At 35.8% G+C, this 18,826-nt stretch overlaps 2 protein-coding genes and 1 long non-coding RNA gene across 4 annotated transcripts in view; all 3 read right to left on the bottom strand.

Annotated features, from left to right (window-relative positions):
- LOC135007991 (uncharacterized) overlaps positions 1-18,521 on the bottom strand; it is a 108,814-nt gene extending 90,293 nt beyond the window's left edge. Inside the window, exons 1-2 of one of the 2 annotated variants that reach the window (XR_010207820.1) lie at positions 18,253-18,521; positions 17,975-18,106 (exon numbers count right to left, since the gene is read on the bottom strand). This is a non-coding gene — a long non-coding RNA (uncharacterized LOC135007991). Of the gene's footprint in view, positions 1-17,974 lie in introns of both variants that reach the window. The other variant, XR_010207814.1, reaches the window with a different exon arrangement.
- HOXC5 (homeobox C5) lies at positions 1,986-4,471 on the bottom strand. Its single transcript, XM_063952166.1, has 2 exons — positions 3,868-4,471; positions 1,986-3,236 (listed from the first exon to the last, which is right to left on the bottom strand). The coding sequence occupies exons 1-2, from the start codon at positions 4,334-4,336 to the stop codon at positions 3,022-3,024; spliced, it is 684 nt and encodes a 227-aa protein (XP_063808236.1). The 5' UTR covers positions 4,337-4,471; the 3' UTR covers positions 1,986-3,021.
- Positions 6,561-8,802, bottom strand: HOXC6 (homeobox C6). The gene is made up of 2 exons (XM_063957064.1): positions 8,246-8,802; positions 6,561-7,562 (listed from the first exon to the last, which is right to left on the bottom strand). The coding sequence occupies exons 1-2, from the start codon at positions 8,643-8,645 to the stop codon at positions 7,258-7,260; spliced, it is 705 nt and encodes a 234-aa protein (XP_063813134.1). The 5' UTR covers positions 8,646-8,802; the 3' UTR covers positions 6,561-7,257.
- Positions 18,522-18,826: the final 305 nt, after the last annotated feature.

The raw sequence follows: 18,826 nt of genomic DNA, 5'->3' as shown, positions 1-18,826 counted from the left end.
TCGGTAGGGTTATTGTAGTGAGTGCTCTGTGTGTTTGTGTGTTTGTATTTTAGTATTATTAATATTTCGATTGTCTGTTGCTTGCCAGGTTGTACAAGGGCAATTTCTATTTGGTGTAAAGTGTACATTTGCTTATGTCATTCAAGGGGGTTGCTGTCTACTGTTAAACCTTTGCAACACACAATGTGTTGGAATAGACGTATATGTGTGAGTCTGTATACAATAATGTGTGTGCATGAGCTCTTCATTTTCGTTTCACAGTAAACCAAAATACACAGTAGTAACTAATTATCCAACCAGGTATATACAGTATCAGTTCCATACAAAATAAAAAAAAGGTCGGCATTAGGTAATGTGTGGGAATAGAAGTGTTCTGTTTGTACAAGATCAACAGGGGCACCAAGGGTGTATGGAAAGCCTGACTTTACTTTTGGGGAACCCTTGGAGATTAGGTGCATTAAGTAATTAGAGGTGATGGGAAATTCAAATGTGACGTCAGTGGCATGACAGCAAACAGAAGGACTGAAGCTGGACTTGTATGTAGATATACTGGGATATCATGACTGACAAAATGATTTATAAACCTGACGACATCTAAAAAGCAAAACCACAGTACAAGCTAATTACAGGCAAGTCATAAAATGTACACTATGTCTGATTCTTCAACAATCTGTGATTAAAAGATAAAACAACAATTCTCAGCTCTAGGACTCATCTTCAAAGGGTCTTTGGCTTCAAATATCAGGAAGCTCTTCTTTTGTCTGCAACGTGTAACGGAAGTGCCATAAAGTTTTATGGGGCTCTTAACTTATTCCAAGCATTTGTCCCTACTGTAAATACTTCTCAGGCCAGATTGCAGATAGCACAATCGGATCATTTTCTCAGGACTTTCCAAAGGAAATCTTGAGGTAAAAGTTACTCACCAGGAGAGTTTTAGTTATAGGGTGTGTGGGATTTTGACTTCAACTCTTTGATTTTATTATTAAATATAAACCTACAGTATAGGTCTTCAGATTGAATGGAGAATATGGATAAATGATGTCAAGGTTGACCATTTCCAGGTATGTTCTTTTTTTAAAAGATACTATTTATAGATATTGCATTCATGTATGTGTTACATCGTGTAATTCTGCATTAGGCCAATCATTACGATTTCACAAAGATGTATGTGTGTGTGTGTGTGTGTGTGTGTGTGTGTGTGTGTGTGTGTGTGTGTGTGTGTGTGTGTACGTACGTGTATGTAGATAGATAAATAGATATAAATGGGTGTGTAAGTATGTATGTATGTATGTATGTATGTATGTATGTATGTTACGGGGATAGGATAGGTAGATAGATAGATAGATAGATAGATAGATAGATAGATAGATAGATAGATAGATAGATAGATAGATAGATAGATAGATAGATAGAATAAAATGTTTCTGTATGTTTGTGTAGATAGATAGATACATACATGCATACATACATACATACATACATACATACATACATATATACATACATACATACATGTATTAATTAGATAGATAGATAGATAGATAGATAGATAGATAGATAGATAGATAGATAGATAGATAGATAGATAGATAGAGGTATGTATGTATGTATGTATGTATGTATGTTTGTGTAGATAGATAGATACATACATACATACATACATACATACATACATACGGTGATTAATTAGATAGACTGACTTTAAACCATAAATTAGTTTATAAAGTTTAATTTTTATTTTCTTTTACCCACATTTATCATTATTTGTATTTACATTTCCTTCCTAATGGTTGGTAGTGCCCTTAGTTTGGATGAATAACATGCCAATATCCAATTTACCATTAAGAGTATCTGCTGCTTTTTATTGTGAACCCATATCAGATTTGCTCCTAAACTTTATAACCTCAATGCTTTGATAAGTAATATGCCAAAAAATAACATAGTTACTAACACATTCAAGTGTTATATTACTTGCAGTTTATTCAATATGACAAAATATAGGATTCATGGTTTATCACATATGAAATTGCAACCAATAAATATATGAGTTACATTATCGAATAAAACTGACTAGAAAGGATTACATTAAAACAATGACGTACAAACTGTTGTATTATACACTTCTTAATTACGAAAATAAAAAAATAACAAAATAAAAATACAATAAATTACACATGAAAACAAGTCCGCTGAACCCCCCTCCCCCCTCCATCATGCCATAGAAAATAAGTCTTGCACACAAACACTGTATAACAAATTATACCATAGTGTCTGGACGAAGTATAATTGGAGTAGGTGGGCATATTTCTGACCCTATGTAAAATGTAACATAAACGTTACCTATTAAAAATGACGATAAAAGAACGAATTCACTTTGTAATGGGTGACATGTATGTTTCTTGGAGACTATATACAAGTGCATGGGCAACAAAATTGTGAGTTTACACACATTCCCGTGTGCATGTACAATACTTTATATAACAAATGGTAAAGTTTCAGATTGAAACATTTTCCTTGTTTTATTCTCTTATAGTTCCATATCTAACCGGTCACCAGAGATATGACCCCTATTATAATAAGCACAATATAATACAGCCACACTTTCCCTGCCCTTTTCAGCCCAGTATCCCAATTAGCATTTTTTTTTTCTGAAGAACTTCATTTGACCCTGGACAGATTGTACGTCTAGCACAATACAGCCTGGACAAGTAAACTATGCAAAGAGCTGCCTAAACATTTCATTTTCCTCTGCATCTTCTACCTTGCGACTTTTACACTGGTCAAAATAATATACTAAATGGACAAAATACAGATCTATACACTATCTGACTTTGAAAATACAGGAGAGGGGTGTCTTGTGTTAGACAGAAGGTCTTGGATGTTAATCATCTCAGAGTCACCCTGTAGTTATTTTACCTTCCCGTGATCCCTTCCACCAACCCCTCGCACAAAAAGGAGAAAAAAAAGTTTTTGAAAGTAGATGTAGTAAAACTAAGATTATCGCTGCTTCGAGGTCTCCTCTTAAATGGAGTCTTTGCTTTTGACTTTCGAATCTTTCTTCCACTTCATCCTTCGGTTCTGGAACCAGATCTTTATTTGCCTCTCGTTTAAACATAGGTTGTTGGCTATTTCAATGCGCCTACGGCGTGTCAGGTATCTGTTAAAATGGAATTCTTTCTCTAGTTCCAGAGTCTGGTAGCGAGTGTAGCTTGTCCGGGAACGCTTGCCATCAGTTTCTAGAGAGGAGAAGGTGGCAGGGATGTGAATATTGAAATTAAAAATAATAACTAATACTGAGGAGCATTTAAAATAACAAGTTAACAAAATAAAATGTAATGAAATTATATTATCTTTCTGGATTAATCCCACACCCACCGTACAGTGATACACACGGGATCCCATCCCAGTATACACATAAATAAGCATATGTTTAAGTATTTCTTTTTCTACAGCATAACACCACAGATATAAAAATAATAGTAAAACTAAACAAAGTCCATATGAAGTACAGTTAGCTAAAATATTACCCTTAAACAGGCTATTTTTTCTGATTAGCAAAATTGACTAAATAAGTATGTATTAATTTATTATTATTATTTTTATTTTTTTCTGGAAAAAAATATTTTTTCTGCCCCCTAAAAATGGAATTATTGTCTTTTCTACACGTTTTGTTCCTATGATCCAATTATGCTGTCATAAATTTGAACGTCTATAGCCTGTAAGCCTTTTACTGGACAGTTTTACGAGCAATTGATGCCTGAGTCGTAAAATTTACGACCTCAGGTTTTTTTTTATTATTTGCCCCGTATGGCCTATAAAAACCAATGCAAAAACCCTATGAAACAAAAGCGAGAAGTGAAAGTTTACCATGGCTCATGTGCAGTTTGGTCATCCAGGGGTATATTTGGGGTGGCTGTTGATGTTGCTGTGCCTGCTGAGGCTGTTGCTGTCCTTGTGGAGTTGTTTGTACCGGCTCTGCTTTGATGTTCTCAATCCCTTTAGATCTGTCCTCCAACGAGGTGCTCCCGGGTTTCTGATTGTAAATCCCAGGGCTGAGGGCACCCTGTTCTCCTCTGCCCAGAGAGTGCCCTGAAGAGCCCATGACAGTACATGAAGGCCGATCAGAGTTAGTGGTGGGGTTTGAAGGCATGTCCAGACCGTTTAGAGAGTTTGAAGAACCAGGAGATGGGAATGTAATGCTCAGATCCAACCCACTGTAGCAATACCTGGATGAAGGGACCTCGGATACAGATCCATAATTCCCATAACTTTGCATGGAATAGGCAGGAACATTTTGACTTTGCTTATAGAATGAATTTGCTACGTACGAACTCATGGCTGCTGATTACTATTATTATTATTATTTTTTTTCACCCTTTGATTAGGCTTGATTTGTGGCCCTTTGAAGTTCAGAGGTTTTGTTCTCTAAAGTGCAGAATTTATAGCTGGGGAATCCTCTTTCTTTATTCTATGTGCTCTGCCCAAATATGGGATGTTTAAATAGAATCACGTGACTCTGTTGGCCAGTCATAAATTTGGCTTGATGACCCCAGGAGGTTATTGATGGAAGTCTGTGAAACGTATCTGATATGTTGGCAGCACACACTGAAGGCCCCATGCAGGAAAAGAAGACAATGTGGTCACAGCGTCACCTGGTGCCAGTAGGATGGTAGAGCACCTGCTAAACATGGCTGCATTGCCAGCCACCATTGGTGTTATAGGTCAACGGGCGGCTAGCATAAAGTCTATTTTTATCATTATATCCCGATGTGAATAATTTATTCAGAAAATAGTTGACCACCAATGGAACGAGGAATATAATGGCTGCAGAGTTTCCCCAGGGGTCAGTTATTTTGCCTTTCAAAAACATAGTGAATTTTACACTCTTTTTGTGTCCCCTGTCATTACTATTACAGGAAATGTGCATTGCATTAAGTATAGATCATTTTTAATTGTTAAATTAGCATATTAATTAATTGCACATATAACGCCGGCTCTTCGCTGGATTGTGGTGTATTATATTTCATATATAGTACCATAGGCTTTTTATAAACCCCAGACAGCGGAAATTAGCCATCGTGCATTATAGTACAGCGACTCGTTCTTTTATATCATGTGGTGCTCTAGATGAAATATAATAACCCCGCATTTTGGTATCCCCTGTAATTCTTACCCACAGATGTAACCTCCATCTGATAAAACAACGTATGTCTAAATAGATTGTCAGTGTAGTGTATGTCTTTTGTTCATCTGTTTTGTGGTCTGCAGTTTGCAATACAGATTCCTTATCTAGCAAATGATCTCTTCTAAACATACGTGCGCAATAAATATTTGTGTTTTTGATCATTGAAGTGAAACTCGGCTCAGGTCTGTGGTTCTTTGTTGTGCATGAAAGATCACAAGCCCAAATAAAGTCTACAGACTGTACTGTCCAAGTTACATCTTCCAGCTTCCTCACTAACATACTAATGATATAGGGTTTAATGAGATAGGGTTTCTTATACCTTTCTAGAGGCACAGATTAAATAATTCTTCATATATATAAAAATTATTCCAAGGTGAAAAGTTCAGCGGTCATATAATTGGATTAAGTCTAATGGCCATAGAGTCTAAATTTAATATAGTAGAAGAAATTAGAATTGCTCTGACACTCCCAAGCTTTTCTGGGTAGGGATTTATTGGGTTACTGTACGTTATTTACACACATATATATATATATATATATATATATATATATATATATATATATATTTATTTGCTGTTTATTAATACGCTACTTTATTACTTTAGACAAAAAATATTTTAGAAAAATAGGGGTGTGATCTTTCATGTATATTTTTAGGTTTTATTTGGCCAATTAATACTGCAATGTATTAGGTCATCTCAGCTCTTATGCATATTTATATATATGAATATATTAGTAAGGAGTTTTCTTCAGTTATTTTCTGTGTTATGAGGACCTTAAAATGAAGACTATTTTGGCACCTTGGCGGAATCGTGTAAATTACTTAGGCATTATTATTTGTATTTCCATTGTGTTGCAATTAATTGTGTGTTTTGTATGTCTTCCAGTGTTTAACTGTGGCTAAATTGGATTGATATTTTCTATGAAATGCTGACACTTCTAAAAAGCTTGTGTTTTATTTTTATTTTTTTAATTACGCTTAAATTTGTCAAAGAATAGCAAAATACAGTCATATTGACTGAACGATGCGTACAATAATATCTTTATGAATTTCTTGTGTTTACTGGGGACGCATTTTTCAGCTAGACAATGCACGTGTTTAGGAAGTTGCCCTGAATGCAGCATAATATATCTTTATTGTACTAGGCAGGAATCGAGCCACAATGGCAGTGCTAGAGAATAGGAGGAATTTTCTGACCAGTGTGAATGACATTGTACACAATGAGCTGCGTCTGATCACAATGTACATACAAAAATAATAACATTGTATATAACCAGGTAATGAAATACATACAACCATGAAAAATAATATCAATTTTATTAAATACTCAACAGTTTGTCCATAGGACGTGATCTTTATACATAGTGAAACACGAGAATGTAACCATTATTCTACAGCTATGAAACTTCATGTTACAAGCCACTATTGAACATTGCAGTGCTGACATAAATATAAATACTGACACCACGGGCACAATTGAAAATAAGATTCACACGGTAACTGTCACAGTATGTAACATGGAAAGATGATCCAAATAATCGTTTTAAATACAGTCAAGCTATTTTGGAAGGGTAAATGCTATATGTACTGTAAGTGGCCACGGCTCCTAGGGATAAGGGATCAGGGCACTTTCTTGGGAATGGCAGGGATCCCTTCACATTTGGACTGTGCTAGGTCCATCCCAATCACACATACATACACACAGGCAAAGTCTGTCAGAGGATTGTTCTCCATTTGTTTGCAGGCAATGTTTGCTTACAGGGAAATGTGTGATTTTGGAAATACTGTCTTTTATTCAAAGTTGGAGAAAAAACAGGACATAGAGAGACTGAAAGCCAGAGAAACTTAATGGTGGATGTAGGCTGGCCAAAGATAACACATTGCAGGTAGTCTTTCCCCTCAATGGATTCATAGTCCACTTTTGGCTCTAGAAATTGATGTGCAGATAGATATATTTAATATATTTATATATTTGTTTCCTTAATGCAGCCCATCCAGATGAATTCTGCCAGCTGGGAGGGGGTGGAGGGGTGTAGAAGGGAATAGGTGGAAGTTGGTGGCAGCCCCCTATTCACTCTTTGGGTTGGTCTTCTGTCTCTTCTCGCTTCTCCTCCTTACCCCCGGCCAGGCTGTCAGCAGAAGCCCCAGTGCCCCCAGTCAGGGTGGAAGTTAGGTTGCTCTCCTTTTTCCACTTCATTCTCCTGTTCTGAAACCATATTTTGATTTGACGCTCAGTTAAGCAAAGTGCGTTCGCGATTTCAATCCTCCTGCGCCTGGTCAGGTAGCGGTTGAAGTGGAATTCTTTCTCCAGCTCCAGGGTCTGGTAACGGGAATAGATCTGGCGACCTCGCCTCCTGTCCGTTCCATAGCCCACCCCTAGGGATTCAGACACAAGGCAAACTGAAAATAATTAGTGAGAAGACCCACAAACACGTCTCTTAGCATAATACCTGCACCTACAACGCTACTCCCCTGCAGCCCCTTCCGTGTACCAGCCTACACACCCACCCAGCCAGCCTCAGCTCCTCATATACATACAGTGCATATATATCTATACCTATCAATCTATCTATGCAACAACATATCACTTAACTGAATGAAATCTACATTTCTTTTTCGTGATTACGAATAAATAAATAAATATATATATATATATATATATATATATATATATATATGTATATATATATAATACACCCATATCGTGTGTCAGCATCCCCCCTTTAACAAAGAAAATACGTTAATACAGCTAACTTTAATAATAGGAAAGGTATTGTTATTTAACTCCTACCTCCCCAAAACAAAAGAAAAAAAAACTCGTTGGACTTTATTACAGATATTTTAAACTCTAGACGTCTTTTAATTAGAAAGCACATAACAAGCCATATTTGCTTGCAACAACTTAACAAATAAAAGGCCTATAACGGCAACTGTGAAAGGAACTACTTTATGGCTTTTATGAGGCCATAAAAAAGGAGCTGAGCCTGTTCTGCTAGGGAGATGATCGTAAAGATGGTTCAGTTTATCTAATTTATATCTTCAAGCTGTAAAAAACTTACCACTGTGGGAGTTCATGCGCTGCATCCAAGGGTAGATCTGTATGCTAGTTTTCTGTTCCTGGACATTGGTTCTGTTTTGGTCACTGGTAAAATCCTGTGCAATGGAAGTCTGTGTGTTGTGTCCCATAGCATTCTGCCTGCAGCTAGTGAGCATGTCCTTTTCCTGGTAAAATGCATTAGATCCATACTCATAGGGGCCCCGGCTGGAGCTGAAAACAACATTATCTTGCGGTGTGTAAAATGGAGAAGAGTAGATCCTATTTTGAGCAACCGCTGCTCCATAAGTGGAAAAATGCCTAACAGGGTCATAGGCAGTTGAATTAAGGGCCACATTGGGTATAACTTCTTGGCCACTAGCTAAATGGCAGGATAAAGAGGGGTTCGTGAAATAGGAATTCATATCTTCTCCTTTACCTGCCTGTAAGATTTCTTTAATATTTATTTCTGTCTCCAGTTTGTAGTCTGAACTAGATTGTTATAGGGACGGCTCCACTCCAGGACAGACAAAATGACAAAGTCAGCTGACCTGCCTGGAGCCAATAGGAGGCGAGATGTCAAGAGAGGAAAAAATTGGTTTTTGCTTGGTGTTGATTCCCCAGTTGAAAGTATACATTCAAAGTAAGTCTCAGAATTAGAAATATAAAATTAGTTTGGGAGGAGGAATAATAAAAAAAAAAATCTTCAGGTATGTCTGGGATTAAGAATAAGTCTCAGGAGAACACGAGATCTTACATATCATTTGCATTTTATCCTCATAGAACTTCACTTTGTTCTTTACAGAATCTAATGTATGCACAGGCAATTGGAATTTAGCAGACATGTAACCCTAACAGCACAGACATCTGCAGAGTGGCAGTATAAGATATATGTAAATATATGCCCATGGTAATGCACGCACAAATATATTTATATGTATATATGTGTATGTGTGTATATATATTTATATTAGAATATATATACAGTAACATTAAGATCATTACTTATAAACACACAATATGCTAGTGTGTTATATATTTCATAGTGTCAATTCTAATTGCAGTTTGGGGTGCTATTAATACACGTATTTTATATATATATATATATATATATATATATATATATATATATATAGTGTGTGTGTGTGTGTGTGTGTGTGTGTGTGTGTGTGTGTGTGTGTGTGTGTGTGTGTGTGTGTGTGTGTAAAAGAGCTTGTTATTGTGTACCTGGACCTCTCCGCTGATTTGCAGTGACTATTGTAATAAAAGTTTTTCTTTATTTTTATTTTATTTTATTTTTTTGTATAATGACATGCGTACTAGAATTTTTTTTTTTTTTATTTGATTATTATATCGCTTTCAGCTTCTATGCGTTATGTTTTAGCCCCACTTCTCTTTGCTTGGCTGGTTTATAATTGAAACGCTCTAGATTGTGATATGCAAGTGTGGTTTTAGTAAATTGAAAAGGTCTGATGAGATCACAGGAATGTAAAAGCTGTATTTCCCTATGAAGTGGTCAGATCTTACAAGGGCTGTAATGTGCACATGTCGACAGTCACCTTGTTTATTAAATTCACCCACCTAGAAGAGTTCATTATGCCGAATTGCAGGACACGACACTGTGTTATTAATGATAAAAGTAAGATAGCTGGATTCCATACACAATGACATTCCCAGTGTAGTTGCTAGAACACAGCTCTGTGTTACAAGCTATCCCTAATAGCCACTATTTGAGAAAGTTACAAAAAGCAATATTTTTTCTTGGGTTGAAGAGAAACCCGGATGCTGAAGGATTTTACGATCTTTTTCCTGTGACCAACAAAGCGAAATGGTGGCTGTTAAGCCATAAAGATGAGAACAGACGTAAAGGGGTCGTTTATTGCCCTGGTATAACACCAGCAGTTCCCTCGAGTGCAGGCAACAACAAAAAAATAAAGTTTTAAGCTAAATAACGAAAACCATTTGAGGCTGAGATTATGCAACAAGCAGTATGTGGGACACCTCTGTGCAAGTAAGGTTTGTGCAACATAATATCTGTGTTTATGGGAGGGGATAGCCTCAGATCTTCCACTTGTCTTATTTCATAGAATATGGTATTGTTTCATGCATTAGAGAATTGCTTCTCTATTAGTACACAATGATAGAACGTGGAAGCATTTAGGATACAAAGCAGAGCAGTTCTAACAAGTTTCTAAATTATATAAATTATATTGTTTTTTTTTTACATTAGATGTCTGCTTGCTTGATTGTCTTAGTATGCACAAATACACACAAACACACATGTGTGTGTAGATATATTTACACACACACACACACACACACACACACACACACACACACACACACACACACACTAAACGTTAAACAGACATATAGAATTATTAAGCATGTTGTTGTTTAGTACTAAACAGCTGATGTGTAGCTGAATTTTCCGCCATTGACTCGGCTATAAAACCGTATGATTTCTTTAGAGTCTTATTTCATTGCCCACTTATCAGCTTATCTTTCTTATTTATTGTACAGTATGATTGGGATGTTGCTGTAAACCCAGAGGGGCCCCAGTCGTCCTTGTTATGATATTCTAAGGGTATTATCTCAAAGTGAACCACACAGAATAGTAGTGTCTGTGGGTTTTTGTGGGTTTTTTTTTTTTAACATGAAAGTGTAAGGATTATTTTAGGGGAAAGGAATTCTGTATTTCAGGGATTTCAATGAGGCAGTACTGGGCTATAATGGTGCCTCTCTCAGAAGAGAAAGTTAAGTGTTTTATTACATCTATAAGCAAAGGGCAAGCCTTAAAGCATTCGTCGATTTATGGGGAGTAGGAAACTGGCTACCACATGGAACCTGAAGCAACAAAGGGAAACCATTATTTGCGCAATTTCATCACAGCAAATTGGAAGAAAAAAAAGTTATAAAACCATCAATAAAAGCTGAGCGTATGTACCGCTCCCCCAGCAATAGTTTGGCTACTGTGGGGTGTTACAGATAACTTCAGAAATATTTCTATCCTTATAAACATGTATTTTATTCCATTCCGACCATGCCTGCGAGGTATATACTCTGAAATGAATCCCAGCACAATTATATAGACTCAGCAGATTATAAAGGAACAGATGTTTATGGAACAGCCCCTGTGTACTGGAGTCCTGACTTGTGTTATAAGTTCTCAGTCTCCCCCTAAGAGTTGTGGCCAAACAGTGCATACAATACAAGAAGGTTCCTGAGCCAGGAAATACAGGTACGAACTCTATTCTATAAAAAAAAAAAAAAAAAATATATATATATATATATATATATATATATATATATCTTTCTTTTACCTCATCTTCATAGTAAATTGAATAATGGATGACTGTGCTCAAAGTTCTATAATTAGCAGAATGATTAACTACTGATGGAGAATAACCTGTAAAATAATTGCCTCCACACACGTGTTTTCTATATCCTTCCCAATTAAAGGAAGGAAACAGCGTCAGTTATTTTAGGAGACCCTGCCTTAGCTTTGGAAACCCAAGTTCCCTTTGTCAAAATTGAAATTTAGCACATCAGCTCCACCCATTTGGTGTTCTAAAGTCGCTATTTGAATAATCTGATGGCTGGATCTGATTATTTGCAACCCATATAATGTCTCTAAAATACAATTTTTACACTGCGCTTAGTCTATTGATATTGCAATAAACATAATAGGGCAGACTGGGGGAATATGTGGCGGAAAATTTCCATGTAGAGAAAATAAATGCGTTTATACGTGCGTAATTGGACATAGTGAAATTACACTGAGAACTCATAACCCTGAGTAGTGTATGGGGATTGGGAAAAGACAGATATCTGCATGTAATTAATAGTGAGTTGGATTACTGGACATCACACAGTTGGGATATAAACACTAAGCACCTTTCTCTTCACCTGTTTAATTTATATTTGTAATTTACAGCTTATCTGCCTGCATACTTTTTATTTATTTATGATCCAACATTGAGTTTTGCCCAGTTGTTCAATAAAGCTGCAGGATGTTGCACAGAATATCTAATTGTCTATTGCTGATTAATGGATAGATAAATAAATATATATATATATATATATATATCTTGGGGGTTCTGCCGGCTGCATTATTTTGGGGTGTCTGCTGTGTTATGTATGTTGTGGTGTCTGTCTGCTGGGTCATTTGGGAGCTGTCAGGATGCTGTATAGTTTTATTTTTATTGTTCTGGTTTATTAGAAAAACAGGTCGCGACTTCCTCTTTTATAAAGGAACGCTCCATCTATCTACAGTACAGTTGTTTTTTAATGCAATTTTCTTAAGTGTCTTTATGCTACACATGAAGTTAATAGGACAGTATGCTTGAAAACTAGTCAGGAAAATGCACACACGGAAAGGCCATTCACTATCGGCAAATTAAAGAGGAGAGCAAATGGTTAAATGATGTATCATGATCATATTAATAAGTGTGTAGTGTATTTGTTTTTACCCCATGTTTATTGAAGCAGAGAAACAGCCAGTCAGATGCACAAATAATCCACAAACATAAAGTCTACAAAGTGTAAGCAAAATCCATTTCCAAATGTAATGTTTACTGAGGTGCCACCTAAGCACAGAAATCCCATCTCTGGATGGAGGCCCAAGTATAATTTACAAGTAGACAAAACTGGAATCTGTCCATGTGTTTTTCATACAACTTTCAAAACGACTGAATAAACACAATTGCAAAATAAGTTACACTATTAATGTAAGCAATTCAGCCAATTAACAGGATACATACACTTAATTCCTCCCCCCCACAACCCCCCCCCCAACAAATCATATTTCATAGTAATAGTTGTATGTTGAATGTGATTGTTTATCTTTTATCGATATTGCAATATGCATTCAGTTATTTCCTATGTATTTACATTCACTATACATAACTGAAGTACCTGGAGATGTACAGTATGAGTTATATATGTACGATAAAATCACACGGTCCTTTTATTCTGGTATACAAACACCTGGTGTATACATGAAACATGACACAGATTAATATATTAAGCTTTTTTATCAATGTTGTATTCGTTTCATATTTCTTTTTTTTTTATACACAGGGACTTATTAGGACATCTGGAGTATGAAAAGCTGCTGAAATTTAAAAAAAAAAAAAACAATGCGTGAAAGCGGATTTATAATACTGATGATGAAATCGACGAGCTTTATACGGAAGAGGACATTAGACAATTTTTTTTTCATAAACCACCAAAGACTAACGATATGTTTGCAATAAAAGTGTTATAGAAGCATCAGTGAGAAACGAAAACATTGCTACATTGTTTCTTAACTTTCCATTAAAGTTAGCACGTTAAAAAAAAAAATATGTCAACGTGTGCTACTTGTACCTACTCAATGTGTAAGCACTTAATGCTTTGTTATGTTGTAAAAAGTTCACGTTCTATGTGGTTATATAACTATGACACGTGTCGCAAAAGCATTGAACAAATAAAGGGACAGATACAAAGTTAACACAGAATTGACAAAACACTATTAGATATGAAAACATAACCTTACTATGAGAAATTGTACAGCCATTAACCTTAAGGGGTTTATATTTCGCTTCACAATTTTTGAGAGATTCTGTCTGGTATCAAATTACAAAAAAAAAAAAAAAAAGAATAATTTAACTACACTGGAGTGTGGGACTACTGTATGGTGTGACGCTTTAAAGAGAAGGAAGCATAGGAAAAATGTAACAATGCGATCTGTAGATCATTTGTATGTCTGCTGTAATGAGTTTACACTTAACTGTGATCTGACAATATTATGCTCGTCCTAAATAAACTCAACACTGTGTGTACAGGTAATGGCGTTGCAGTGTGTTCCTATTGCCACGTTCAGGGCTTCAAACTGCTGTTATAGTGGAATGTTGCACAAAGCCTCTGAGCCCCAGTTGCTGGGGATAGTCACTCGCTGTATGAGAGATGAAGACATAAAATCACCTTATTGCACCTGTTTCCTATTTAACTTCACACATTACAAAAAACTCATTAAAGAAAAAAAAATGAAATAATTTGAGGAAATACAATAATCCTCTTCCTATCTCTGTATCCTTCTATCCTTTTAACTCAGTCCCAGCAGAGAGCAATCTTGACCAGTGCAGTGAATGTGCTGGTTTAACAGCTTTTGGTCACTTGGTGGCAGTATATAAACAAACAAACAACGATACCCAAAGGAATAAGCCACAAGCCACATAACAGACAAAACTACGTTACTATCTCAAGCTTGCAGTACAGTATTCTAGAGACTAAAAAAAGGCAATAAAACAAAGGTCATATTTAAACGTGCAATCTTAATATATCTTGGACACACGACCCCAACGAAGATACATAACAAGATGGAAGAATCTGAATTCCAGTTTCACTTTATAAACCATAAGTTTAATCTTGGTCTGGATCTTTTAGACCTCTCAGTGAAATGTTTATATTCTTAAACTGTATATTATAAAAATGCAAAAGCCTGCAATTCACACCTCGCCATAAACATACATTCCACTGAACTCATTATTTTTCATTGTGTGCCTTTTTATGATTATTGCTGTATTTATACAATTGCTACTACGACTGTAAATTTAATAACCGGATTTAAGCAAGGAAGTAAGTAGGGGAATCTAGCCAATAAATATAGCGAGTGAACAGGCGCAGTAATACTCTCATTTTCTTATTAACTTACCACTCACTTCAATAAATACGTTGTTATTTTTGTATTTGAGCGTTTTACTGCAGGCTCAAACAGCAAAATGAACAAATATATCGAGAGGGCATAAAATATTCATAGACACCAAGAATATTTAACACCAAATTGTGTTTTCTATCTGTAAAAACATTTACAGAACGCCTGCTAGAATGCATTCAAATGCTATAAAAACGCCATTATTTTAAAAGAACAGTTTAAATATTCTCCTTGTGTATATTGCCTTATTACATGGCAGAGAAATGTAAATCATTTCAGATAGCAACAGATAATAGATAAATTCGTAGGCTCCACTAGAAAGAAGAATATATTCTACCTAACCTACAGCAACAAGCAAACAGACCATACGTACAGCAGTGGGGACAGACAGACAGAGGCAGACAGATGATCGATCAATCAATCAATCAATCAATCAATCAATCAATCAATCAATTATAACTATTAGAGACTGTGGGGAAGATATCCAGTTTTAATTAGAAAATATACACACTTGAGTGATGTAATGAACGATTGAACATCAAAAAAAGTATCACATTTAAAAAATTATTACATTTAAATTTCACTTTTTATTTTCTAATCAATAATCTGTACATATTCTCTAATACTATAAAAGGATTAATTATTACATATCTGATATAGATAGATTAATAGATAAGTATATATATGTTTTCTGTGTTTTGTTTTGCCATGTTTTCGGTGTTTTATTTGTTTGTTTTGTTTATGTGTATTTTTAATATATAAAGTCTACACAACAAGTGTATGTTAAAGATCCGAATTGAGAAATGTCACTATATGTTTGTTTTTTGCTGCACAATGTACAGCCACATAAAAAGTCAATATAAGGGCCTGGCTTTATAATTATATCTATTTACTCTCTCCTACTCATCATCTTCGATAAAGCATGTCATTCATTTTTAATGGGGTTTTATTTGTAAACTGAACACAATGTATAAATCACCCTTACATTCTAGATATAAACTATTTCTGTCTGCTACAGGTTATATGAGAGATAGGACCTGGTAGGGCTCGGTGAGAAATCGATACACAGAAATAATGTTTGGGAGTTTCAGACATATAGGCCTCACGTTCCTGAAAATGAAATGGTCGGGGGGAGTAGCAGCCCGCGGTTATAGAAACTAGACCTATAATTATAATAATATATTAAGCCTCAGAATGAAACATCTATTCCCAGTAAGACAATATTTATAACGCAGCCTACCATACACAGCGCCCAGGCGTACCCCAGATCATATCTGCCTCGCCTATAATAGACAGGACAATAGTAGAAAGGATATACAGTATGCTAGCCCTGGCCTGTAAAGGTATAATTGCATTGGGTTTACAGGCCTGGACAGCAATTAATGTGCCTTGGTAAAGAGAGAAGGCTGGATTTTTAACGATTCCAGATTACCCCCAATGTTCTCACAGGTATGAAGAGAAACGTTAATAGTTCAATTTCTTTGTTTTATGTAAAATATACAAGTATGTACAACAAATACTATTCTGATTTCTACATAAAAACTAACATAGTTAGTGTGTTAGAAGATAGTAAATATATTTTTAATAATTGCTCCCATATTGAGAGATACAATTATAGCAATTATGAATTTTAGAAGATATCACTTAAATCTAATAATAATTCTGAGAGATAAAACAGACTTGGAGATTAAACACAATCAACTATTTTTTTTCTGCTTATATTGTTCAAACGTTTAAATATATATATATATATATACATATATATATATATATATATATGTTGTATAGACAATACATTACTCATAATTCGCAGTCAAAATATACGTTAATGAATCAAAATAGATCAGTCAAACATCCCTCATGTCAATGTTTGTAATAAGACGTGGCAACACCCACGTGTGTACGATTACATCAAATACAGTCTTCTTATTCTTGTAATCACTTCAATGCAACAACAAGCAACATTTTTCAAACAGACAAGCATCAATGGAGATTGAAAAATTGCAAATGCCTTAGGTTGAAACAATACGTTAGATATGAAAAGCTGATCTCTATCTTGCAACCTGTATCCTCTATGTATGTATGTATGTATGTATGTATGTATGTATGTATGTATGTGTGTGTGTGTGTGTGTGTGTGTGTGTGTGTGTGTGTGTGTGTGTGTGTGTGTGTGTGTGTATATATATAGATGTGTGTGTGTGTGTGTGTGTGTGTGTGTGTGTGTGTGTGTGTGTGTGTGTGTGTGTGTGTGTGTGTGTGTGTACCAAGTATATTGTATACTGGAAAAGATTTGCAGACTTGTACAGTAAGGAGTGAATGTCAATTATTCTTTCTTGAACAAATAACTATGGAAACACTGAATCTCCCACCCAATATGTATCAACTAAGAAACCAAGACAGAACTTGGCATCCATTGTAAGACTGGTTTTTGATGTCACTGCGCATGCCCAGGTCTCACCCATACTATACAGATCTTTCAGTAAGAAAAAAAAAGTTAGCATTTCTAGTTTAATACTCAACATCATCTTACATGTTCCTTTCCAGGCTTCCGACCTCAATTCCTTTGCAGATCTCTCTCTCTCTCTCTCTCTCTCTCTCTCTCTCTCTCTCTCTCTCTCTCCCTCGCTGTCGTTCACACACACACACACACACACACACACACACACACACACACACACACACACACACACACACACGTTTTCTTTCTAGTTATTCTGCATCTTACATCACAGCCCGTACTCCAAGGCCCACAGACCATGCACAGACAGCACTCACATGAACAGGAAACGTGACAGCACCATGCGATAGTCTCAACACAGACAACATGAAACGAGCAAACTACATCACATCAGGAAAAACAAACAAACACACACACACACACACACACACACACACACACACTTCTCAGTGATCATCCCAATTTCTGCACCAGTTTTTTAACAAAATAATATCGTTTATAATAGGTATTAGCAATAAAAATGTCCTGTATGCATTTCTCTAACCACCCACTGCTATGGATCATTAGTTAGAATATGTAGCCAATAAGAGAACACTTACCAATGTTGTCTCACTCTGTCTCCCTCTCCCCTTCTCTCTCTCTCTCTTTCTCTCTCTCTCTCTCTCTTTTCTTTCTCTCCCTCTCTGTCTATCTCTCTCTCCCTCTGTCTGATCCGGTGAGGCTGTGTGGCGCTTCAAGAAAATATTACAGGGAGAAAAAATTAAATAATAAAAAAAAAATAAGGTGGGGACAAAACACAGCGATCCTCTGCTTTCTACAGCATAGAACTGTGGGGAGATAACAGGAAAAAAAAACACTAATAATAAAAGGTATTTACAACTCGGCGCTTCCTTATTCTTTGCTTGCTCCAAAGGAAATGTAGTGCCTTTTGCCCCTAGGGGTGGAAAAGGGGGAGGCGACCAAGAGGTGCAGTAAATTCATTATTTCCAAAATGCCTCCAAGCTAGCAACAGTTCCACGGGGCTTTAAAACGAAGGAATAGCTAGATTTTTTAAATCTATAAATATATAAGTATAAAATAATAAAATAAAACAGATACGATCATCCCCTTTCACTGGCACCGGGTGGACTGTTATAACAAGGAGCACTGCGTATAAGAAACCACAATAAAAAGTTCACGTTCATGGAGAGTCCACATGACTTCCTGTGGCCAATCCAACTTGTGATTCAGTCGTAAACTTTTATTGCCCAGCTGTAAATTTTCTGCAAACAACCAGGAATGTACTGCATTTCTGTGGCGTGTGCAAATGTCTTTCCTTGACGCCATATTTATCCATTATTTTATTATTTTATTTTTTATTTTTTATTTTTTTACCTTCCTACTTATTAGGGTGCCTGCAAATTAATCCTGAGAATAAACGATAAATAAAAGCTGAACTGGTGCATTGAATT

Source organism: Pseudophryne corroboree, chromosome 2, assembly GCF_028390025.1.
Source record: "Pseudophryne corroboree isolate aPseCor3 chromosome 2, aPseCor3.hap2, whole genome shotgun sequence".
NCBI lineage: Eukaryota > Metazoa > Chordata > Amphibia > Anura > Myobatrachidae > Pseudophryne > Pseudophryne corroboree.
Note: the sequence above shows the minus strand (reverse complement) of the source record. Positions and strands in the feature narration are given on the sequence as shown.